At 44.0% G+C, this 26,873-nt stretch overlaps 1 protein-coding gene across 1 annotated transcript in view; it reads left to right on the top strand.

Annotated features, from left to right (window-relative positions):
• Window positions 1-26,873, top strand: part of tnfrsf21 (tumor necrosis factor receptor superfamily, member 21) — a 263,648-nt gene that overhangs the window by 152,626 nt on the left and 84,149 nt on the right. The window contains exon 5 of the mRNA XM_085381445.1: window positions 2,442-2,694. Coding sequence (XP_085237571.1) covers window positions 2,442-2,694 — 253 coding nt within the window. The remainder of the gene's footprint in view (window positions 1-2,441; window positions 2,695-26,873) is intronic.

The following is a 26,873-nucleotide window of genomic DNA, read 5'->3' as shown; positions in this document are numbered from 1 at the left end:
TGACAATGATCCAAAACACACCACCCGGGCAACAAAGGAGTGGCTCCGTAAGAAGCATTTGAAAGTCCTGGAGTGGCCTAGCCAGTCTCCAGACCTCAACCCCATAGAAAATCTGTGGCGGGAGTTGAAAGTCCGTGTTGCTCGGCGACAGCCCCAAAACATCACTGCTCTCGAGAAGATCTGCATGGAGGAATGGGCCAAAATACCAGCTACTGTGTGTGCAAACCTGGTAAAGACCTATAGTAAACGTTTGACCTCTGTTATTGCCAACAAAGGTTATGTTACAAAGTATTGAGTTGTATTTTTGTTATTGACCAAATACTTATTTTCCACCCTGATTTACGAATAAATTCTTTACAAATCCTACCATGTGGATTCATGGATTTTTTTTTTTCACATTCTGTCTCTCACAGTTGAAGTGTACCTCTGGTGCAAATTACTGACCTCTGTCATCATTTTAGGTGAGGGAATTTGCACAATCGGTGGCTGACTAAATACTTTTTTGCCCCACTGTATGTACCTATGGCATTCGGCATGTGTAACGCTCCTGCCACCTTCCAGAGGCTGGTAAATAAAGTCCTCCGTGGCCTGTCCAACTGCAGTGCCTACCTAGATGATCTAGTAATTTATACTGAAACATGGAAAGATCATTTGGAAACTCTATGCCAGGTATTTCACCATTTGGCTCAAGCTACTCTAACTCTCAACTTAGCTAAGTGTGAGTTTACCAAAGCTACAGTGACGTACTTGGGCAGGGAGGTGGGACGTGGACAGGTCCGGCCCATTGATGCAAAAGTGGGGCGATCGTGGCTCAAGAGTTGGGAGGTCGCCTTGTTATCGGAAGGTTGCCGGTTCGAGCCCCGGCTTGGACAGTCTCGGTCGTTGTGTCCTTGGGCAAGACACTTCACCCATTGCCTACTGGTGGTGGTCAGAGGGCCCGGTGGCGCCACTGTCCGGCAGCCTCGCCTCTGTCAGTGCGCCCCAGGGTGGCTGTGGCTACAATGTAGCTTGCCATCACCAGTGTGTGAATGTGTGTGTGAATGGGTGGATGACTGGATATGTAAAGCGCTTTGGGGTCCTTAGGGACTAGTAAAGCGCTATATAAATACAGGCCATTTACCATTTACCAGGCCATTTACCAAAAGTGGCAGTGATTAAAGAGTTCCCCACACCTAGCACCAGCCGTGAGTTGTGTAGGTTTCTAGGGATGGTGGGCTACTACAGAAACTTTTGTAAAAATTTCTCCTCTGTAGTCAAGCCACTGACTGACCTACTCAGTCTAAAGGTTCAGTTTCTATGGTCAAGTGAGTGTCAAGATGCTTTTGAAAGTGCAAAAGCCCTCCTCTGCCACACTCCTGTGTGAGCTGCACCTGATTTGACGCGACCATTCAAACTTCAGGTTGATGCCAGTGCTGTCGGGGCTGGGGCAGTGCTGTTGCAAGAAGACTTGCAGGGTTTGGACCACTCCGTTTGTTACTTTTCCCGCAAGTTTAATAAAAATCAGTTAAACTACTCCACCATTGAAAAGGAGACCCTGACTTTGTTGTTGGCTCTTCAGCACTTTCACGTATACCTGGGGTCTAGCATGTTACCTCTTGTTATGTACACTGACCACAACCCACTTGTGTCCTTTGCTCGCATGTTTAATCATAAGCAGCGCCTTATGCGCTGGGCTCTGTTGCTGCAGGAATACAACTTAAGTATTCACCACAAAAAGGGGTCTGAAAATGTTTTGGCTGATGGTCTGTTTTGGTTGTAAACATGTTTTGTGGTGTTTGTTCTTTGTTTTTGTTACAGTTCCTAATATCTGCTTTTGCCCAACATAGTTGGTAATTTAAGGGGAGGGATGTTACGGCCCCCGGCCTCATGTGGCCCTGCCTTCCTCTGTCGAAATCAAAGCGTTCCAGGACTCACGGGTGATTGGCTGGCCAGGGACCTATGCAGTTGTGTTTTAATTTTTCAGAAAATTTAGTGAGAAACTTCAGGCCAGTATATATTCCTTTTACCTTGATGCTTCATTTGTTTCGTTAACATCATGTGTCATGGGGGGAGAGAGAGAGAGAGAGAGAGAGAGAGCTCACTAGTATTACCCAAATGTTCAGATCTTGTTAATGGGAGTCAGTTGTAGCCAGGAACTTTTTGGTGTTATCACATTGCATCTTACCGTGAGTTTCTCCGGCAAGTGCATTCAAAGTTTCTTTGTAAAAGCCTGCATGTCAAACTTAACATCTACTTTACATAAATATAATATGTCTCTGCACTTTCAGCGATTCAACTAAAGGTCATTATCTTCTGGACCTTTGTGCCATATATCATCAATCATATTGTCATTAAGAGCCATTTCCACCAATCTCCTAAAATGTTTTTTCCTCTTGTCAATTCCCCTTCTCATCATCTTCCTCTTCTTTTCCTCACTTTCCACTCCTCCTTCATATTTGCAGTTTGACATCAACCAGCTGATGACCTCAGGGAATGTAAGCAATAGACACAGTCCAATCCAGAAGCCCACAGAGTCTCCTATTAGCATTGCCAGCAACAGTAGCATGGGCCGGGTCAGTGGCATGGGTTTGGAGCAGTCACCAGTGGACCGCACCAAAGGCTTCTTCCCTGATGAATCGGAGCCCCTGCTTCGCTGCGACTCTACCTCCAGCAAAGACTCCGCCCTGAGTAGGAATGGCTCCTTTATTACCAAAGGTGAGACATGACCACAAACAGATCTATTCCAATTAAGTCCCAAGGATGGTTCAATTCATTTGGTGCTTTTGCGGTTCTTGGTGGTCTAGGAACGCCTTTGCAGTTCCCAGCTTCCCTTGGTTAGTGGCACTTCTCGGTGCATTTGCTGGTGCATCCTCCAGAAGTATCCACTTGCACCTCATATTCAACTAAACTAGAAGGACAGATGGTCCCACATGACCTGCCGGCGCTTTGTAATGTGACAGTGTGTAATCACAAAAAGGAAAACCACCCACAGACCACAACAGTCTCACCAAAACAAATCTCGGGTTGTATTTTGCCTACTGAACCTGTCTGCTGTCATCTTGCATGGTCAAAAACTTCACTTGATCAGTTCAGCTTCGACCCCTCCATCAGTGAACAAGCAGATCCTCACTGAAAAAATGTAGTTTTGCCAATAAGTATCAAATTTTTGTCTAGTATGCCTTCCATCCGGTTTGAGCTGATATGGGATCCCAGAATGGAATTATGAGGTTTTATGAGAAATCTGATTGTGGGCAGAACTTGCTGGGATCGGCAAAAATGGGCAAACCATCACACTTCTAGAATCTATACCATTTGTAGACACCACGAGCTATCAGGGCCCGAGCACTGAGAGTGCGAAGGCCCTTTTGTATCTGCTCAGTTTTTAGGGCCCGCGCACCGAGAGTGCGAAGGCCCTATTGTATCTGCTCCGTTTCTTCTTATTAGGGCCCGAGCACTGACAGTGCGAAGGCCCTATTGTAATTGCTCTGTTTATTATTATGGCCCGAGCACCGAGAGTGCGAAGGCCCTATTGTATCTGCTCCGTTTCTTATTATTATTAGGGCCCGAGCACTGACAGTGCGAAGGCCCTATTGTAATTGCTCTGTTTATTAGGGCCCGAGCACCGAGAGTGCGAAGGCCCTATTGTATCTGCTCCGTTTCTTATTATTATTATTATTATTATTATTATTATTATTATTATTATTCAGGCAAAACAACGGCCTTTTTGAGGGCCTAAACATGCTCAAAAACTCATGAAATTTTGCACACATGCCAGGTCTGGTGAAAAATTTTGTATTTTAATGGTTTTACATATGAGCACTGGGAAATGGCTCTACAGCGCCACCTATGCCTTGTTAAATGCAGCCCTACGACCACATCGTTTGAGCTACATGTATGAAATTTGGCACACATGTGTATCATGCCAAGACGAACAAAAAAGTCTGTGGGCCCATTGACGCAAACCCAACAGGAAGTCCGCCATTTGGAAGAGAAGGTGACATTTTGGCTCTAATTTTGCCATTTCCATGCCTCGAACTTTTGCGAACTCCTCCTTGGGGTTTGATTTCATAACCTTCATATTTGGTCAGTGTCAACTACACCCTTGTGCCATGTTAAATTGCGGAGCTTTTGAGTTTTCACAATACGGTGAGGCCGTGGCGCCATGGCGAATTACGATGACTCGCCATGAAAATCTTATTGCCTCTCATTCTGTCATAGATTTTCTGACCTTGACCAAAGTGAACACATATGATAAGGCTCCACCCCTGAACATATTTCAACTGCCATATTTGACACCAGGGACAGCGCCACCTAGTGGGAACAGGAAATGTCATGTTTTACACTTTGGGGTACAGTATAGTGATGGGTGACATCTGCAGCCTCAAATTTCTCCAGGAAAGCCTTAAGGAGTTGGTCTTGGGTTACAGTGAAAACTGTGACTTTTCGCCAAAGGGTGTGACCTCAGCGGCATGGCGAACTTTGATGTCACGCCATGAAGAAACAAATTAGTATAACTCAATGAAATCCAGTCTGATCAGTACCAGACTTTACAGTCATGATGTCAGACCCGCCCTGAACAGATTGATGTGCCCATTGTCGGGAATACGTACAGCGCCACCTAGTGGCAACAGGACATGTCATGTCTTACACTTTGTTGTACTGATTTTCACAGGTTCATCGTGGCCACCTCAAAAGCGGTGAATATCACCATCAGTCCCTCGTGATGCTTCAGTGCAAAAATTGTGACTTTAAACTGAACGGCGCACCCTGGTGGTAACGCGGTTCATCATGAAAGATGAAGTGGCTTTTGAGGGGCTTGGAAAGTTTATAGAGGCTTGAAATTTGGCACACACCTCCAAATGGATGAAGGCATTGTTGTTATGTAACCATTTTCCTTGAATAGCGCAAAATGGCTCCACAGCGCCCCCTACAATATTTCAAAACATCAGCCCCTGCTCTGTGTTTCATCTATGAGTCTGACACTTGGTAAGCTTGTGTAAGATATCAAGATGTACAAAAAAGTCTCTTGGAGCAATATCCCAAATCCAACAGGAAGTCAGCCATTTTAAAATTAATGTGTAATTTTGATGACATTTTCCCCCCTTTTCAGGCCTCATACTTTGACGAACTCCTCCAAGGGATTTCATCATATTGAAGCATTCTTCAGTGTGTAGAATCTAAAGACCTTTGTGATGTTAAATTGCGAAGCTTTTTCCGTTCAGGGAAACGGGGTGGTCATGGTGGCACGTAGAGTTTCAATCACTCGCAAAAAGCAGTAATCTGCTGTCACTAAAAAACACAATGTCCAATCTCTCCCAAAGGTCGCAGGTGTGATGAGACTCGAGCTTGGAAATGTTTGTTATGCTATTTGTCAATAATGGTTAGAGCGCCACCTAGTGGCATGACTATAATCCTGGTTGAATAAGATGAAATGTTAGCTGGTGATTAAAAGCATGAAATCCATCAATGTGACATCACATCGGACGTGCCGGTTTGAGGTGTTGGCAGTGGCTCGACGTGCCGGGGGTGCGAGGGCCCTCATAACGCTGCTTGCAGCTTTAATTATTATTATTATTATTATTATTATTATTATTATTATTATTATTATTAGGGCCCGAGCACCGAGAGTGCGAAGGCCCTATTGTATCTGCTCCGTTTCTTATTAGGGCCCGAGCACTGACAGTGCGAAGGCCCTATTGTAATTGCTCTGTTTATTATTATTAGGGCCCGAGCACCGAGAGTGCGAAGGCCCTATTGTATCTGCTCCGTTTCTTATTATTATTATTAGGGCCCGAGCACTGACAGTGCGAAGGCCCTATTGTAATTGCTCTGTTTATTATTATTATTATTATTATTATTATTATTTCGGCAAATGAATTGGCCGTTTGAGGGCCTAAACATGCTCGAAAACTCATGAAATTTTGCACACGCGTCAGGTCTGGTGAAAATTTACGTATTTTAATGTTCTCAGACATGGCCAGGGAAAATTAGCTCAGTAGCGCCACCTAGAAAAATGAAAAACGCGAGCCCCCGGTATGGGTATGACCTACATGTTTGAAAGTCGGTACACCTATATAATGTTCAGAGTCGAACAAAAAAGTCTATTATGGCAATGTCCTAAACCCAACAGGAAGTCCGCCATTTTGGATTGAAGGTGACATTTTGGCTCTGATTTTACCGTTTCCATGCCTTGTACTTTAACGAACTCCTCCTTGGGATTTGGTCCTATAAACTTCAAATTTGGACAGTGTCAACTACACCCTTGTGCCATGTTAAATTGCGGAGCTTTTGAGTTTTCACAATACTATGAGGCCGTGGCGCCATGGCGAATTTCGATGACTCGCCATCAAAATCTTATTGCCTCTCATTTTGTCATACATTTTCTGACCTTGACCAAAGTGAACACATATGATAAGGCTCCACCCCTGAACATATTTCAACTGCCATATTTGACATGAAGGACAGCGCCACCTAGTGGGAACAGGAAATGTCATGTTTTACACTTTGGGGTACAGTATAGTGATGGGTGACATCTGCAGCCTCAAATTTCTCCAGAAAAGCCTTAAGGAGTTGGTCTTGGGTTACAGTGAAAACTGTGAGTTTTCGCGAAAGGGTGTGACCCCAGCAGCATGGCGAACTTTGATGTCACGCCATGAAGAAACAAATGAGTATAACTCAATGAAATCCAGTCTGATCAGTACCAGACTTTACAGGCATGATGTCAGACCCGCCCTGAACAGATTGATGTGCCCATTGTCGGAAATACGGACAGCGCCACCTAGTGGCAACAGGAAATGTCATGGCTTTAACTTTGTTGTACTGATTTTCACAGGTTGATCGTGGCCACCTCAAAAGCGGTGAATATCACCATCAGTCCCTCGTGATGCTTCAGTGCAAAAATTGTGACTTTAAACTGAATGGCGCACCCTGGTGGCAACGCGGTTCATCATGAAAGATGAAGTGGCTTTTGAGGGGCTTGGAAAGTTTATAGAGGCTTGAAATTTGGCACACACCTCCAAATGGATGAAGGCCTTGTTGTTATGTAACCATTTTCCTTGAATAGCGCGAAATGGCTCCACAGCGCCCCCTACAAAATTTCAAAACCACAGCCCCAGCTCTGTGTTTTATGTATGAGTCTGAAACCTGGTAAGCTTATAGGAGATATCAAGATGTACAAAAAAGTCTCTTGGAGCAATATCCAAAATCCAACAGGAAGTCAGCCATTTTAAAATTAATGTGCAATTTTGGCGACATTTTCCCCTCTTTTCAGGCTTCATACTTTGACGAACTCCTCCAAGGGATTTCATCATATTGAACCATTCTCCAGTGTGTGGAATCTAAAGACCTTTGTGATGTTAAATTGCGAAGCTTTTTACGTTCAAGGAAACGGGGTGGTCATGGCGGCACGTGGAGTTTCAATCACTCGCCAAAAAGCAGTAATATGCTGTCACTCAAAGACACAAAGTCCAATCTCTCCCAAAGGTCGCAGGCGTGATGAGACTCGAGCTCGGAAATGTTTGTTATGCCATTTGTGCATAAGGGTTAGAGCGCCACCTAGTGGAACGACTAACAAATCATGAATGAATGAGTTGAAATGTTAGCTGGTGGTTAAATGCATGAATTCCATCAATGTGACATCACATCGGACGTGCTGGTTTTAGGTGTTGGGCGTGGCTCGACACGCCGGGGGTGCGAGGGCCCTCATAACGCTGCTTGCAGCTTTAATTATTATTATTATTATTATTCAGGCAAAACAAGGGCCTTTTTGAGGGCCTAAACATGCTCAAAAACTCATGAAATTTTGCACACATGCCAGGTCTGGTGAAAAATTTTGTATTTTAATGGTTTTACATATGAGCACTGGGAAATGGCTCTACAGCGCCACCTATGCCTTGTTAAATGCAGCCCTACGACCACATCGTTTGAGCTACATGTATGAAATTTGGCACACATGTGTATCATGCCGAGTCGAACAAAAAAGTCTGTGGGCCCATTGATGCAAACCCAACAGGAAGTCCGCCATTTGGATGAGAAGGTGACATTTTGGCTCTAATTTTGCCATTTCCATGCCTCGAACTTTTGCGAACTCCTCCTTGGGATTTGGTTGTATAAGCTTCATCTTTGGTCAGTGTCAACTACACACCTGGGCCATGTTAAATTGCGGAGCTTTTGAGTTTTCACAATACTATGAGGCCGTGGCGCCATGGCGAATTTCGATGACTCGCCATGAAAATCTTATTGCCTCTCATTTTGTCATACATTTTCTGACCTTGACCAAAGTGAACACATATGATAAGGCTCCACCCCTGAACATATTTCAACTGCCATATTTGACACCAGGGACAGCGCCACCTAGTGGGAACAGGAAATGTCATGTTTTACACTTTGGGGTACAGTATAGTGATGGGTGACACCTGCAGCCTCAAATTTCTCCAGGAAAGCCTTAAGGAGTTGGTCTTGGGTTACAGTGAAAACTGTGAGTTTTCGCAAAAGGGTGTGACCCCAGCAGCATGGCGAACTTTGATGTCACGCCATGAAGAAACAAATTAGTATAACTCAATGAAATCCAGTCTGTTCAGTACCAGACTTTACAGGCATGATGTCAGACCCGCCCTGAACAGATTGATGTGCCCATTGTCGGGAATACGTACAGCGCCACCTAGTGGCAACAGGAAATGTCATGGCTTTAATTTTGTTGTACTGATTTTCACAGGTTCATCGTGGCCACCTCAAAAGCGGTGAATATCAACATCAGTCCCTCGTGATGCTTCAGTGCAAAAATTGTGACTTTAAACTGAACGGCGCACCCTGGTGGCAACGCAGTCCACCATGAAAGATGAAGTGGCTTTTGAGGGGCTTGGAAAGTATATAGAGGCTTTAAATTTAGCACACCCCTCCAAATGCATGAAGGCTTTGTTGTCATGTGATCATTTTTATTGAATAGCGCGAAATGGCTCCACAGCGCCCCCTACAAAATTTCAAAACCACAGCCCCAGCTCTGTGTTTTATGTATGAGTCTGAAACCTGGTAAGCTTATAGGAGATATCAAGATGTACAAAAAAGTCTCTTGGAGCAATATCCAAAATCCAACAGGAAGTCAGCCATTTTAAAATTAATGTGCAATTTTGGCAACATTTTCCCCTCTTTCCAGGCACCGTTCTTTGACGAACTCCTCCAAGGGATTTCATCAGATTGATGCGATCTCCTGTGTGTGGAATCTAAAGACCTTTGTGATGTTAAATTGCGAAGCTTTTTACATTCAGGGAAACGGGGTGGTGATGGCGGCACGTGGAGTTTCAATCACTCGCCAAAAAGCAGTAATCTGCTGTCACTCAAAAACACAATGTCCAATCTCTCCCAAAGCTCATAGGCGTGATGAGACTCGAGCTCGGAAATGTTTGTTATGCCATTTGTGCATAAGGGTTAGAGCGCCACCTAGTGGAACGACTAACAAATCATGAATGAATGAGTTGAAATGTTAGCTGGTGGTTAAATGCATGAATTCCATCAATGTGACATCAGATCGGACGTGCTGGTTTTAGGTGTTGGGCGTGGCTCGACGCGCCGGGGGTGCGAGGGCCCTCATAACGCTGCTTGCAGCTTTAATTATTATTATTATTATTATTATTCCGGCAAATGAATTGGCCGTTTGAGGGCCTAAACATGCTCGAAAACTCATGAAATTTTGCACACGCGTCAGGTCTGGTGAAAATTTACGTATTTTAATGTTCTCAGACATGGCCAGGGAAAATTAGCTCAGTAGCGCCACCTAGAAAAATGAAAAACGCGAGCCCCCGGTATGGATATGACCTACATGTTTGAAAGTCGGTACACCTATATAACGTTCAGAGTCAAACAAAAAAGTCTATTATGGCAATGTCCTAAACCCAACAGGAAGTCCGCCATTTTGGATTGAAGGTGACATTTTGGGTCTGATTTTACCGTTTCCATGCCTTGTACTTTAACGAACTCCTCCTTGGGATTTGGTCCTATAAACTTCAAATTTGGACAGTGTCAACTACACCCTTGTGCCATGTTAAATTGCGGCGCTTTTGAGTTTTCACAATAGTATGAGGCCGTGGCACCATGGCGAATTTCGATGACTCGCCATGAAAATCTTATTGCCTCTCATTCTGTCATACATGTTCCGATCTGGACCAAAGAGCACACATATGATAAGGCTCCACCCCTGAACATATTTCAACTGCCATATTTGACATCAAGGACAGCGCCACCTAGTGGGAACAGGAAATGTCATGTTTTACACTTTGGGGTACAGTATAGTGATGGGTGACATCTGCAGCCTCAAATTTCTCCAGGAAAGCCTTAAGGAGTTGGTCTTGGGTTACAGTGAAAACTGTGACTTTTCGCAAAAGGGTGTGACCCCAGCGGCGTGGCGAACTTTGATGTCACGCCATGAAGAAACAAATTAGTATAACTCAATGAAATCCAGTCTGATCAGTACCAGACTTTACAGGCATGATGTCAGACCCGCCCTGAACAGATTGATGTGCCCATTGTCGGAAATACGGACAGCGCCACCTAGTGGCAACAGGAAATGTCATGGCTTTAATTTTGTTGTACTGATTTTCACAGGTTCATCTTGGCCACCTCAAAAGCGGTGAATATCACCATCAGTCCCTCGTGATGCTTCAGTGCAAAAATTGTGAGTTTAAACTGAACGGCGCACCCTGGTGGCAACGCTGTTCAACATGAAAGATGAAGTGGCTTTTGAGGGTCTTGGCAAGTTTATAGAGGCTTGAAATTTGGCACACACCTCCAAATGGATGAAGGCTTTGTTGGCATGTGATCATTTTCATTGAATAGCGCGAAATTGCTCCACAGCGCCCCCTACAAAATTTCAAAACCACAGCCCCTGCTCTGTGTTCTATGTATGATTCTGAAACCTGGTAAGGTTATAGGAGATATCAAGATGTACAAAAAAGTCTCTTGGAGCAATATCCCAAATCCAACAGGAAGTCAGCCATTTTAAAATTAATGTGTAATTTTGGCAACATTTTCCCCTCTTTCCAGGCACCGTTCTTTGACGAACTCCTCCAAGGGATTTCATCATATTGAACCAATCTCCAGTGTGTGGAATCTAAAGACCTTTGTGATGTTAAATTGCGAAGCTTTTTACGTTCAGTGAAACGGGGTGGTTATGGTGGCACTTAGAGTTTGAATCACTCGCCAAAAAGCAGTAATCTGCTGTCACTCAAAAACACAATGTCCAATCTCTCCCAAACGTCAGATCGGAGGTGCTGGTTTTAGGTGTTGGGCTTGGCTCGACGCGCCGGGGGTGCGAGGGCCCTCATAACGCTGCTTGCAGCTTTATTAGGGCCCGAGCACTGACAGTGCGAAGGCCCTATTGTAATTGCTCTGTTTATTATTATTAGGGCCCGAGCACCGAGAGTGCGAAGGCCCTATTGTATCTGCTCCGTTTCTTATTATTATTATTATTATTATTATTATTATTCACCCCAAACAAGGGCCTTTTTGAGGGCCTAAACATGCTCAAAAACTCATGAAATTTTGCACACATGCCAGGTCTGGTGAAAAATTTTGTATTTTAATGGTTTTACATATGAGCACTGGGAAATGGCTCTACAGCGCCACCTATGCCTTGTTAAATGCAGCCCTACGACCACATCGTTTGAGCTACATGTATGAAATTTGGCACACATGTGTATCATTCCAAGACGAACAAAAAAGTCTGTGGGCCCATTGACGCAAACCCAACAGGAAGTCCGCCATTTGGAAGAGAAGGTGACATTTTGGCTCTAATTTTGCCATTTTCATGCCTCGAACTTTAACGAACTCCTCCTTGGGGTTTGATTTCATAACCTTCAAATTTGGACAGTGTCAACTACACCCTTGTGCCATGTTAAATTGCGGAGCTTTTGAGTTTTCACAATACCATGAGGCCGTGGCGCCATGGCGAATTTCGATGACTCGCCAAGAAAATCTTATTGCCTCTCATTTTGTCATACATTTTCTGACCTTGACCAAAGTGAACACATATGATAAGGCTCCACCCCTGAACATATTTCAACTGCCATATTTGACATCAGGGACAGCGCCACCTAGTGGGAACAGGAAATGTCATGTTTTACACTTTGGGGTACAGTATAGTGATGGGTGACATCTGCAGCCTCAAATTTCTCCAGGAAAGCCTTAAGGAGTTGGTCTTGGGTTACAGTGAAAACTGTGACTTTTCGCAAAAGGGTGTGACCCCAGCAGCATGGCGAACTTTGATGTCACGCCATGAAGAAACAAATTAGTATAACTCAATGAAATCCAGTCTGATCAGTACCAGACTTTACAGGCATGATGTCAGACCCGCCCTGAACAGATTGATGTGCCCATTGTCGGAAATACGGACAGCGCCACCTAGTGGCAACAGGAAATGTCATGGCTTTAATTTTGTTGTACTGATTTTCACAGGTTCATCGTGGCCACCTCAAAAGCGGTGAATATCAACATCAGTCCCTCGTGATGCTTCAGTGCAAAAATTGTGACTTTAAACTGAACGGCGCACCCTGGTGGCAACGCGGTTCACCATGAAAGATGAAGTGGCTTTTGAGGGGCTTGGAAAGTTTATAGAGGCTTGAAATTTAGCACACTCCTCCAAATGTATGAAGGCTTTGTTGTCATGTGATCATTTTCATTGAATAGCATGAAATTGCTCCACAGCGCCCCCTTCAAAATTTCAAAACATCAGCCCCAGCTCTGTGTTTCATCTATGAGTCTGAAACCTGGTAAGCTTATGGAAAATATCAAGATGTACAAAAAAGTCTCTTGGAGCAATATCCCAAATCCAACAGGAAGTCAGCCATTTTAAAATTAATGTGTAATTTTGGCGACATTTTCCCCTCTTTTCAGGCTTCATACTTTGACGAACTCCTCCAAGGGATTTCATCATATTGAACCATTCTCCAGTGTGTGGAATCTAAAGACCTTTGTGATGTTAAATTGCGAAGCTTTTTACGTTCAAGGAAACGGGGTGGTCATGGCGGCACGTGGAGTTTCAATCACTCGCCAAAAAGCAGTAATATGCTGTCACTCAAAGACACAATGTCCAATCTCTCCCAAAGGTCGCAGGCGTGATGACACTCGAGCTCGGAAATGTTTGTTATGCCCTTTGTCTATAATGGTTAGAGCGCCACCTAGTGGGACGACTATACTCATGGTTGAACCAAATGAAATGTTAACTGGTGGTTAAATGCATGAATTCCATCAATGTGACATCAGATCGGACGTGCTGGTTTCAGGTGTTGGGCATGGCTCGACACGCCGGGGGTGCGAGGGCCCTCATAACGCTGCTTGCAGCTTTAATTAGGGCCCGAGCACTGAGAGTGCGAAGGCCCTATTGTATCTGCTCCGTTTCTTATTAGGGCCCGAGCACTGACTGTGCGAAGGCCCTATTGTATCTGCTCTGTTTCTTATTAGGGCCCGAGCACTGACAGTGCGAAGGCCCTATTGTAATTGCTCTGTTTATTATTATTATTATTATTATTATTATTAGGGCCCGAGCACTGACTGTGCGAAGGCCCTATTGGCCCTATTGTATCTGCTCCGTTTCTTATTATTATTATTATTATTCAGGCAAAACAAGGGCCATTTTGAGGGCCTAAACATGCTCAAAAACTCATGAAATTTTGCACACATGCCAGGTCTGGTGAAAAATTTTGTATTTTAATGGTTTTACATATGAGCACTGGGAAATGGCTCTACAGCGCCACCTATGCCTTGTTAAATGCAGCCCTACGACCACATCGTTTGAGCTACATGTATGAAATTTGGCACACATGTGTATCATGCCAAGACGAACAAAAAAGTCTGTGGGCCCATTGACGCAAACCCAACAGGAAGTCCGCCATTTGGAAGAGAAGGTGACATTTTGGCTCTAATTTTGCCATTTCCATGCCTCGAACTTTTTCGAACTCCTCCTTGGGATTTGGTTGTATAAGCTTCATCTTTGGACAGTGTCAACTACACACCTGGGCCATGTTAAATTGCGGAGCTTTTGAGTTTTCACAATACGGTGAGGCCGTGGCGCCATGGCGAATTTCGATGACTCGCCAAGAAAATCTTATTGCCTCTCATTTTGTCATACATTTTTTGACCTTGACCAAAGTGAACACATATGATAAGGCTCCACCCCTGAACATATTTCAACTGCCATATTTGACATCAAGGACAGCGCCACCTAGTGGGAACAGGAAATGTCATGTTTTACACTTTGGGGTACAGTATAGTGATGGGTGACATCTGCAGCCTCAAATTTCTCCAGGAAAGCCTTAAGGAGTTGGTCTTGGGTTACAGTGAAAACTGTGACTTTTCACGAAAGGGTGTGACCTCAGCAGCATGGCGAACTTTGATATCTCGCCATGAAGAAACAAATTAGTATAACTCAATGAAATCCAGTCTGATCAGTACCAGACTTTACAGGCATGATGTCAGACCCGCCCTGAACAGATTGATGTGCCCATTGTCAGCAATATGAAGAGCGCCACCTAGTGGGAACAGGAAATGTCATGTCTTACACTTTGTTGTACTGATTTTCACAGGTTCATTGTGGACACCTCAAAAGCGGTGAATATCACCGTCAGTCCTTCATAATGCTGCAGTGTGAATATTGTGACTTTATACTGAACGGCGCACCCTGGTGGCAACGCTGTTCACCATGAAAAATGAAGTGGCTTTTGAGGGGCTTGGAAAGTTTAAAAAGTCTTGAAATTTGGCGCACACCTCCAATGTGCATAAGGCTTTGTTGTTATGTGATCATTTTTATTGAATAGCGCAAAATGGCTCCACAGCGCCCCCTACGAAATTTCAAAACATCAGCCCCAGCTCTGTGTTTTATGTATGAGTCTTAAACCTGGTAAGCTTATAGGAGATATCAAGATGTACAAAAAAGTCTCTTGGAGCAATATCCCAAATCCAACAGGAAGTCAGCCATTTTAAAATTAATGTGTAATTTTGGCAACATTTTCCCCTCTTTCCAGGCACCGTTCTTTGACGTACTCCTCCAAGGGATTTCATCATATTGAACCAATCTCCAGTGTGTGGAATCTAAAGACCTTTGTGATGTTAAATTGCGAAGCTTTTTACGTTCAAGGAAACAGGGTGGTCATGGCGGCACGTAGAGTTTCAATCACTCGCCAAAAAGCAGTAATCTGCTGTCACTCAAAAACACAATGTCCAATCTCTCCCAAAGCTCATAGGCGGGATGAGACTCGAGCTCGGAAATGTTTGTTATGCCATTTGTACATAATGGTTAGAGCGCCACCTAGTGGCATGACTATAATCCTGGTTGAATAAGATGAAATGTTAGCTGGTGATTAAAAGCATGAAATCCATCAATGTGACATCACATCGGACGTGCCGGTTTGAGGTGTTGGCAGTGGCTCGACGTGCCGGGGGTGCGAGGGCCCTCATAACGCTGCTTGCAGCTTTAATTATTATTATTATTATTAGGGCCCGAGCACTGAGAGTGCGAAGGCCCTATTGTAATTGCTCTGTTTATTATTATTATTATTAGGGCCCGAGCACTGACAGTGCGAAGGCCCTATTGTAATTGCTCTGTTTATTAGGGCCCGAGCACTGACAGTGCGAAGGCCCTATTGTAATTGCTCTGTTTATTATTATTATTATTATTATTATTATTATTTCGGCAAATGAATTGGCCGTTTGAGGGCCTAAACATGCTCGAAAACTCATGAAATTTTGCACACGCGTCAGGTCTGGTGAAAATTTACGTATTTTAATGTTCTCAGACATGGCCAGGGAAAATTAGCTCAGTAGCGCCACCTAGAAAAATGAAAAACGCGAGCCCCCGGTATGGGTATGACCTACATGTTTGAAAGTCGGTACACCTATATAACTTTCAGAGTCGAACAAAAAAGTCTATTATGGCAATGTCCTAAACCCAACAGGAAGTCCGCCATTTTGGATTGAAGGTGACATTTTGGCTCTGATTTTACCGTTTCCATGCCTCGAACTTTAACGAACTCCTCCTTGGGATTTGGTCCTATAAGCTTCAAATTTGGACAGTGTCAACTACACCCTTGTGCCATGTTAAATTGCGGAGCTTTTGAGTTTTCACAATACTATGAGGCCGTGGCGCCATGGCGAATTTCGATGACTCGCCATGAAAATCTTATTGCCTCTCATTTTGTCATACATTTTCTGACCTTGACCAAAGAGCACACATATGATAAGGCTCCACCCCTGAACATATTTCAACTGCCATATTTGACATAAGGGACAGCGCCACCTAGTGGGAACAGGAAATGTCATGTTTTACACTTTGGGGTACAGTATAGTGATGGGTGACATCTGCAGCCTCAAATTTCTCCAGAAAAGCCTTAAGCAGTTGGTCTTGGGTTACAGTGAAAACTGTGACTTTTCGCAAAAGGGTGTGACCCCAGCGGCGTGGCGAACTTTAATGTCACGCCATGAAGAAACAAATTAGTATAACTCAATGAAATCCAGTCTGATCAGTACCAGACTTTACAGGCATGATGTCAGACCCGCCCTGAACAGATTGATGTGCCCATTGTCGGAAATACAGATAGCGCCACCTAGTGGCAACAGGAAATGTCATGGCTTTAATTTTGTTGTACTGATTTTCACAGATTCATCTTGGCCACCTCAAAAGCGGTGAATATCACCATCAGTCCCTCGTGATGCTTCAGTGCAAAAATTGTGAGTTTAAACTGAACGGCGCACCCTGGTGGCAACGCGGTTCACCATGAAAGATGAAGTGGCTTTTGAGGGGCTTGGAAAGTTTATAGAGGCTTGAAATTTGGCACACACCTCCAAATGGATGTAGGCTTTGTTGTCATGTGATCATTTTCATTGAATAGCGCGAAATTGCTCCACAGCGCCCCCTACAAAATTTCAAAACATCAGCCCCAGCTCTGTGTTTCATCTATGAGTCTGAAACCTGGTAAGCTTATGGAAAATATCACGATGTACAAAAAAGTCTCTTGGAGCAATATCCCAAATCCAACAGGAAGTCAGCCATTTTAAAATTAATGTGTAATTTTGGCGACATTTTCCCCTCTTTTCAGGCTTCATACTTTGACGAACTCCTCCAAGGGATTTCATCATATTGAACCATTCTCCAGTGTGTGGAATCTAAAGACCTTTGTGATGTTAAATTGCGAAGCTTTTTACGTCCAGGGAAACGGGGTGGTTATGGTGGCACTTAGAGTTTGAATCACTCGCCAAAAAGCAGTAATCTGCTGTCACTCAAAAACACAATGTCCAATCTCTCCCAAACGTCTCAGGTGTGATGAGACTCGAGCTTGGAAGTGTTTGTTATGCCATTTGTACATAATGGTTAGAGCGCCACCTAGTGGAACGACTAACTAATCATGAATGAATGAGTTGAATTGTTAGCTGGTGGTTAAATGCATGAATTCCATCAATGTGACATCACATCGGACGTGCTGGTTTTAGGTGTTGGGCGTGGCTCGACACGCCGGGGTGCGAGGGCCCTCATAACGCTGCTTGCAGCTTTAATTAGGGCCCGAGCACTGAGAGTGCGAAGGCCCTATTGTATCTGCTCCGTTTCTTATTATTATTATTATTATTATTATTATTATTATTATTCAGGCGAAACAAGGGCCTTTTTGAGGGCCTAAACATGCTCAAAAACTCATGAAATTTTGCACACATGCCAGGTCTGGTGAAAAATTTTGTATTTTAATGGTTTTACATATGAGCACTGGGAAATGGCTCTACAGCGCCACCTATGCCTTGTTAAATGCAGCCCTACGACCATATCGTTTCAGCTACATGTATGAAATTTGGCACACATGTGTATCATGCCGAGTCGAACAAAAAAGTCTGTGGGCCCATTGATGCAAACCCAACAGGAAGTCCGCCATTTGGAAGAGAAGGTGACATTTTGGCTCTAATTTTGCCATTTCCATGCCTCGAACTTTTGCGAACTCCTCCTTGGGATTTGGTTGTATAAGCTTCATCTTTGGTCAGTGTCAACTACACACCTGGGCCATGTTAAATTGCGGAGCTTTTGAGTTTTCACAATACTATGAGGCCGTGGCGCCATGGCGAATTTCGATGACTCGCCATGAAAATCTTATTGCCTGTCATTTTGTCATACATTTTCTGACCTTGACCAAAGTGAACACATATGATAAGGCTCCACCCCTGAACATATTTCAACTGCCATATTTGACACCAGGGACAGCGCCACCTAGTGGGAACAGGAAATGTCATGTTTTACACTTTGGGGTACAGTATAGTGATGGGTGACACCTGCAGCCTCAAATTTCTCCAGGAAAGCCTTAAGGAGTTGGTCTTGGTTTACAGTGAAAACTGTGAGTTTTCGCAAAAGGGTGTGACCCCAGCAGCATGGCGAACTTTGATGTCACGCCATGAAGAAACAAATTAGTATAACTCAATGAAATCCAGTCTGTTCAGTACCAGACTTTACAGGCATGATGTCAGACCCGCCCTGAACAGATTGATGTGCCCATTGTCGGGAATACGTACAGCGCCACCTAGTGGCAACAGGAAATGTCATGGCTTTAATTTTGTTGTACTGATTTTCACAGGTTCATCGTGGCCACCTCAAAAGCGGTGAATATCACCATCAGTCCCTCGTGATGCTTCAGTGCAAAAATTGTGACTTTAAACTGAACGGCGCACCCTGGTGGCAACGCGGTCCACCATGAAAGATGAAGTGGCTTTTGAGGGGCTTGGATAGTATATAGAGGCTTTAAATTTAGCACACCCCTCCAAATGGATGAAGGCTTTGTTGTCATGTGATCATTTATATTGAATAGCGCGAAATGGCTCCACAGCGCCCCCTACAAAATTTCAAAACCACAGCCCCAGCTCTGTGTTTTATGTATGAGTCTGAAACCTGGTAAGCTTATAGGAGATATCAAGATGTACAAAAAAGTCTCTTGGAGCAATATCCAAAATCCAACAGGAAGTCAGCCATTTTAAAATTAATGTGCAATTTTGGCAACATTTTCCCCTCTTTCCAGGCACCGTTCTTTGACGAACTCCTCCAAGGGATTTCATCATATTGAACCAATCTCCAGTGTGTGGAATCTAAAGACCTTTGTGATGTTAAATTGCGAAGCTTTTTACGTTCAGTGAAACGGGGTGGTTATGGTGGCACTTAGAGTTTGAATCACTCGCCAAAAAGCAGTAATCTGCTGTCACTCAAAAACACAATGTCCAATCTCTCCCAAAGCTCATAGGCGTGATGAGACTCGAGCTCGGAAATGTTTGTTATGCCATTTGTGCATAAGGGTTAGAGCGCCACCTAGTGGAACGACTAACAAATCATGAATGAATGAGTTGAAATGTTAGCTGGTGGTTAAATGCATGAATTCCATCAATGTGACATGAGATCGGAGGTGCTGGTTTTAGGTGTTGGGCGTGGCTCGACGCGCCGGGGGTGCGAGGGCCCTCATAACGCTGCTTGCAGCTTTAATTATTATTATTATTATTATTCCGGCAAATGAATCGGCCTTTTGAGGGCCTAAACATGCTCGAAAACTCTGGAAATTTTGCGCACGCGTCAGGTCTGGTGAAAATTTACGTATTTTAATGGTTTTACATATGAGCACTGGGAAATGGCTCTAGAGCGCCACCTATGCCTTGTTAAATGCAGCCCTACGACCACATCGTTTCAGCTACATGTATGAAATTTGGCACACATGTGTATCATGCCAAGACGAACAAAAAAGTCTGTGGGCCCATTGACGCAAACCCAACAGGAAGTCCGCCATTTTGGATTGAAGGTGACATTTTGGCTCTGATTTTACCGTTTCCATGCCTTGTACTTTAACGAACTCCTCCTTGGGATTTGGTCGTATAAGCTTCAAATTTGGACAGTGTCAACTACACCCTTGTGCCATGTTAAATTGCGGAGCTTTTGAGTTTTCACAATACTATGAGGCCGTGGCGCCATGGCGAATTTCGATGACTCGCCATGAAAATCTTATTGCCTCTCATTCTGTCATACATGTTCCAATCTGGACCAAAGAGCACACATATGATAAGGCTCCACCCCTGAACATATTTCAACTGCCATATTTGACCTCAAGGACAGCGCCACCTAGTGGGAACAGGAAATGTCATGTTTTACACTTTGGGGTACAGTATAGTGAAGGGTGACATCTGCAGCCTCAAATTTCTCCAGGAAAGCCTTAAGGAGTTGGTCTTGGGTTACAGTGAAAACTGTGAGTTTTCGCGAAAGGGTGTGACCCCAGCAGCATGGCGAACTTTGATGTCACGCCATGAAGAAACAAATTAGTATAACTCAATGAAATCCAGTCTGATCAGTACCAGACTTTACAGGCATGATGTCAGACCCGCCCTGAACAGATTGATGTGCCCATTGTCGGAAATACGGACAGCGCCACCTAGTGGCAACAGGAAATGTCATGGCTTTAATTTTGTTGTACTGATTTTCACAGGTTCATCTTGGCCACCTCAAAAGCGGTGAATATCACCATCAGTCCCTCGTGATGCTTCAGTGCAAAAATTGTGAGTTTAAACTGAACGGCGCACCCTGGTGGCAACGCTGTTCAACATGAAAGATGAAGTGGCTTTTGAGGGTCTTGGCAAGTTTATAGAGGCTTGAAATTTGGCACACACCTCCAAATGGATGAAGGCTTTGTTGGCATGTGATCATTTTCATTGAATAGCGCGAAATTGCTCCACAGCGCCCCCTACAAAATTTCAAAACCACAGCCCCTGCTCTGTGTTCTATGTATGATTCTGAAACCTGGTAAGCTTATAGGAGATATCAAGATGTACAAAAAAGTCTCTTGGTGCAATATCCCAAATCCAACAGGAAGTCAGCCATTTTAATATTAATGTGTAATTTTGGCAACATTTTCCCCTCTTTCCAGGCACCGTTCTTTGACGAACTCCTCCAAGGGATTTCATCATATTGAACCAATCTCCAGTGTGTGGAATCTAAAGACCTTTGTGATGTTAAATTGCGAAGCTTTTTACGTTCAGTGAAACGGGGTGGTTATGGTGGCACTTAGAGTTTGAATCACTCGCCAAAAAGCAGTAATCTGCTGTCACTCAAAAACACAATGTCCAATCTCTCCCAAACGTCTCAGGTGTGATGAGACTCGAGCTAGGAAATGTTTGTTATGCCATTTGTCAGTAATGGTTAGAGCTCCACCTAGTGGGACAACTATAATCATGATTGAATGAGATGAATTGTTAGCTGGTGGTTAAATGCATGAATTCCATCAATGTGACATCAGATCGGAGGTGCTGGTTTTAGGTGTTGGGCGTGGCTCGACGCGCCGGGGGTGCGAGGGCCCTCATAACGCTGCTTGCAGCTTTAATTATTATTATTATTATTATTCCGGCAAATGAATTGGCCGTTTGAGGGCCTAAACATGCTCGAAAACTCATGAAATTTTGCACACGCGTCAGGTCTGGTGAAAATTTACGTATTTTAATGTTCTCAGACATGGCCAGGGAAAATTAGCTCAGTAGCGCCACCTAGAAAAATGAAAAACGCGAGCCCCCGGTATGGGTATGACCTACATGTTTGAAAGTCGGTACACCTATATAACGTTCAGAGTCGAACAAAAAAGTCTATTATGGCAATGTCCTAAACCCAACAGGAAGTCCGCCATTTTGGATTGAAGGTGACATTTTGGCTCTGATTTTACCGTTTCCATGCCTTGTACTTTAACGAACTCCTCCTTGGGATTTGGTCCTATAAACTTCAAATTTGGACAGTGTCAACTACACCCTTGTGCCATGTTAAATTGCGGAGCTTTTGAGTTTTCACAATAGTATGAGGCCGTGGCGCCATGGCGAATTTTGATGACTCGCCATGAAAATCTTATTGCCTCTCATTCTGTCATACATGTTCCGATCTGGACCAAAGAGCACACATATGATAAGGCTCCACCCTTGAACATATTTCAACTGCCATATTTGACATCAAGGACAGCGCCACCTAGTGGGAACAGGAAATGTCATGTTTTACACTTTGGGGTACAGTATAGTGATGGGTGACATCTGCAGCCTCAAATTTCTCCAGGAAAGCCTTAAGGAGTTGGTCTTGGGTTACAGTGAAAACTGTGACTTTTCGCAAAAGGGTGTGACCCCAGCGGCGTGGCGAACTTTGATGTCACGCCATGAAGAAACAAATTAGTATAACTCAATGAAATCCAGTCTGATCAGTACCAGACTTTACAGGCATGATGTCAGATCCGCCCTGAACAGATTGATGTGCCCATTGTCGGAAATACGGACAGCGCCACCTAGTGGCAACAGGAAATGTCATGGCTTTAATTTTGTTGTACTGATTTTCACAGGTTCATCTTGGCCACCTCAAAAGCGGTGAATATCACCATCAGTCCCTCGTGATGCTTCAGTGCAAAAATTGTGACTTTAAACTGAACGGCGCACCCTGGTGGCAACGCTGTTCAACATGAAAGATGAAGTGGCTTTTGAGGGTCTTGGCAAGTTTATAGAGGCTTGAAATTTGGCACACACCTCCAAATGGATGAAGGCTTTGTTGGCATGTGATCATTTTCATTGAATAGCGCAAAATTGCTCCACAGCGCCCCCTACAAAATTTCAAAACCACAGCCCCTGCTCTGTGTTCTATGTATGATTCTGAAACCTGGTAAGCTTATAGGAGATAGCAAGATGTACAAAAAAGTCTCTTGGTGCAATATCCCAAATCCAACAGGAAGTCATCCATTTTAAAATTAATGTGTAATTTTGGCAACATTTTCCCCTCTTTCCAGGCACCGTTCTTTGACGAACTCCTCCAAGGGATTTCATCATATTGAACCAATCTCCAGTGTGTGGAATCTAAACACCTTTGTGATGTTAAATTGCGAAGCTTTTTACGTTCAGTGAAACGGGGTGGTTATGGTGGCACTTAGAGTTTGAATCACTCGCCAAAAAGCAGTAATCTGCTGTCACTCAAAAACACAATGTCCAATCTCTCCCAAACGTCTCAGGTGTGATGAGACTCGAGCTAGGAAATGTTTGTTATGCCATTTGTCAGTAATGGTTAGAGCTCCACCTAGTGGGACAACTATAATCATGATTGAATGAGATGAATTGTTAGCTGGTGGTTAAATGCATGAATTCCATCAATGTGACATCAGATCGGAGGTGCTGGTTTTAGGTGTTGGGCGTGGCTCGACGCGCCGGGGGTGCGAGGGCCCTCATAACGCTGCTTGCAGCTTTAATTATTATTATTATTCCGGCAAATGAATCGGCCTTTTGGGGGCCTAAACATGCTCAAAAACTCATGAAATTTTGCACACGCGTCAGGTCTGGTGAAAATTTACGTATTTTAATGTTCTCAGACATGGCCAGGGAAAATTAGCTCAGTAGCGCCACCTAGAAAAATGAAAAACGCGAGCCCCCGGTATGGGTATGACCTACATGTTTGAAAGTCGGTACACCTATATAACGTTCAGAGTCGAACAAAAAAGTCTATTATGGCAATGTCCTAAACCCAACAGGAAGTCCGCCATTTTGGATTGAAGGTGACATTTTGGCTCTGATTTTACCGTTTCCATGCCTTGTACTTTAACGAACTCCTCCTTGGGATTTGGTCCTATAAACTTCAAATTTGGACAGTGTCAACTACACCCTTGTGCCATGTTAAATTGCGGAGCTTTTGAGTTTTCACAATACTATGAGGCCGTGGCGCCATGGCGAATTTCGATGACTCGCCATGAAAATCTTATTGCCTCTCATTCTGTCATACATGTTCCGATCTGGACCAAACAGCACACATATGATAAGGCTCCACCCCTGAACATATTTCAACTGCCATATTTGACATCAAGGACAGCGCCACCTAGTGGGAACAGGAAATGTCATGTTTTACACTTTGGGGTACAGTATAGTGATGGGTGACATCTGCAGCCTCAAATTTCTCCAGGAAAGCCTTAAGGAGTTGGTCTTGGGTTACAGTGAAAACTGTGACTTTTCGCAAAAGGGTGTGACCCCAGCGGCGTGGCGAACTTTGATGTCACGCCATGAAGAAACAAATTAGTATAACTCAATGAAATCCAGTCTGATCAGTACCAGACTTTACAGGCATGATGTCAGACCCGCCCTGAACAGATTGATGTGCCCATTGTCGGAAATACGGACAGCGCCACCTAGTGGCAACAGGAAATGTCATGGCTTTAATTTTGTTGTACTGATTTTCACAGGTTCATCTTGGCCACCTCAAAAGCGGTGAATATCACCATCAGTCCCTCGTGATGCTTCAGTGCAAAAATTGTGAGTTTAAACTGAACGGCGCACCCTGGTGGCAACGCTGTTCAACATGAAAGATGAAGTGGCTTTTGAGGGTCTTGGCAAGTTTATAGAGGCTTGAAATTTGGCACACACCTCCAAATGGATGAAGGCTTTGTTGGCATGTGATCATTTTCATTGAATAGCGCGAAATTGCTCCACAGCGCCCCCTACAAAATTTCAAAACCACAGCCCCTGCTCTGTCTTCTATGTATGATTCTGAAACCTGGTAAGCTTATAGGAGATATCAAGATGTACAAAAAAGTCTTTTGGTGCAATATCCCAAATCCAACAGGAAGTCAGCCATTTTAAAATTAATGTGTAATTTTGGCAACATTTTCCCCTCTTTCCAGGCACCGTTCTTTGACGAACTCCTCCAAGGGATTTCATCATATTGAACCAATCTCCAGTGTGTGGAATCTAAAGACCTTTGTGATGTTAAATTGCGAAGCTTTTTACGTTCAGTGAAACGGGGTGGTTATGGTGGCACTTAGAGTTTGAATCACTCGCCAAAAAGCAGTAATCTGCTGTCACTCAAAAACACAATGTCCAATCTCTCCCAAACGTCAGATCGGAGGTGCTGGTTTTAGGTGTTGGGCTTGGCTCGACGCGCCGGGGGTGCGAGGGCCCTCATAACGCTGCTTGCAGCTTTAATTATTATTATTATTATTATTATTATTCCGGCAAATGAATTGGCCGTTTGAGGGCCTAAACATGCTCGAAAACTCATGAAATTTTGCACACCCGTCAGGTCTGGTGAAAATTTACGTATTTTAATGTTCCCAGACATGGCCAGGGAAAATTAGCTCAGTAGCGCCACCTAGAAAAATGAAAAACGCGAGCCCCCGGTATGGGTATGACCTACACGTTTGAAAGTCGGTACACCTATATAACGTTCAGAGTCGAACAAAAAAGTCTATTATGGCAATGTCCTAAACCCAACAGGAAGTCCGCCATTTTGGATTGAAGGTGACATTTTGGGTCTGATTTTACCGTTTCCATGCCTTGTACTTTAACGAACTCCTCCTTGGGATTTGGTCCTATAAACTTCAAATTTGGACAGTGTCAACTACACCCTTGTGCCATGTTAAATTGCGGAGCTTTTGAGTTTTCACAATACTATGAGGCCGTGGCGCCATGGCGAATTTCGATGACTCGCCATGAAAATCTTATTGCCTCTCATTCTGTCATACATGTTCCGATCTGGACCAAAGAGCACACATATGATAAGGCTCCACCCCTGAACATATTTCAACTGCCATATTTGACATCAAGGACAGCGCCACCTAGTGGGAACAGGAAATGTCATGTTTTACACTTTGGGGTACAGTATAGTGATGGGTGACATCTGCAGCCTCAAATTTCTCCAGGAAAGCCTTAAGGAGTTGGTCTTGGGTTACAGTGAAAACTGTGACTTTTCGTGAAAGGGTGTGACCCGAGCAGCATGGCGAACTTTGATGTCACGCCATGAAGAAACAAATTAGTATAACTCAATGAAATCCAGTCTGATCAGTACCAGACTTTACAGGCATGATGTCAGACCCGCCCTGAACAGATTGATGTGCCCATTGTCGGAAATACGGACAGCGCCACCTAGTGGCAACAGGAAATGTCATGGCTTTAATTTTGTTGTACTGATTTTCACAGGTTCATCTTGGCCACCTCAAAAGCGGTGAATATCACCATCAGTCCCTCGTGATGCTTCAGTGCAAAAATTGTGAGTTTAAACTGAACGGCGCACCCTGGTGGCAACGCTGTTCAACATGAAAGATGAAGTGGCTTTTGAGGGTCTTGGCAAGTTTATAGAGGCTTGAAATTTGGCACACACCTCCAAATGGATGAAGGCTTTGTTGGCATGTGATCATTTTCATTGAATAGCGCGAAATTGCTCCACAGCGCCCCCTACAAAATTTCAAAACCACAGCCCCTGCTCTGTGTTCTATGTATGATTCTGAAACCTGGTAAGGTTATAGGAGATATCAAGATGTACAAAAAAGTCTCTTGGAGCAATATCCCAAATCCAACAGGAAGTCAGCCATTTTAAAATTAATGTGTAATTTTGGCAACATTTTCCCCTCTTTCCAGGCACCGTTCTTTGACGAACTCCTCCAAGGGATTTCATCATATTGAACCAATCTCCAGTGTGTGGAATCTAAAGACCTTTGTGATGTTAAATTGCGAAGCTTTTTACGTTCAGTGAAACGGGGTGGTTATGGTGGCACTTAGAGTTTGAATCACTCGCCAAAAAGCAGTAATCTGCTGTCACTCAAAAACACAATGTCCAATCTCTCCCAAACGTCAGATCGGAGGTGCTGGTTTTAGGTGTTGGGCTTGGCTCGACGCGCCGGGGGTGCGAGGGCCCTCATAACGCTGCTTGCAGCTTTATTAGGGCCCGAGCACTGACAGTGCGAAGGCCCTATTGTAATTGCTCTGTTTATTATTATTAGGGCCCGAGCACCGAGAGTGCGAAGGCCCTATTGTATCTGCTCCGTTTCTTATTATTATTATTATTATTATTAGGGCCCGAGCACTGACAGTGCGAAGGCCCTATTGTAATTGCTCTGTTTATTATTATTATTATTATTATT

Source organism: Rhamphochromis longiceps, linkage group LG15, assembly GCF_057381845.1.
Source record: "Rhamphochromis longiceps isolate RC_006_pf linkage group LG15, R_longiceps_female_GT1.1, whole genome shotgun sequence".
Lineage (NCBI taxonomy): Eukaryota > Metazoa > Chordata > Actinopteri > Cichliformes > Cichlidae > Rhamphochromis > Rhamphochromis longiceps.
The sequence above is the reverse complement of the archived record's forward strand: the minus strand, read 5'-3'. Positions and strand labels throughout refer to the sequence as shown.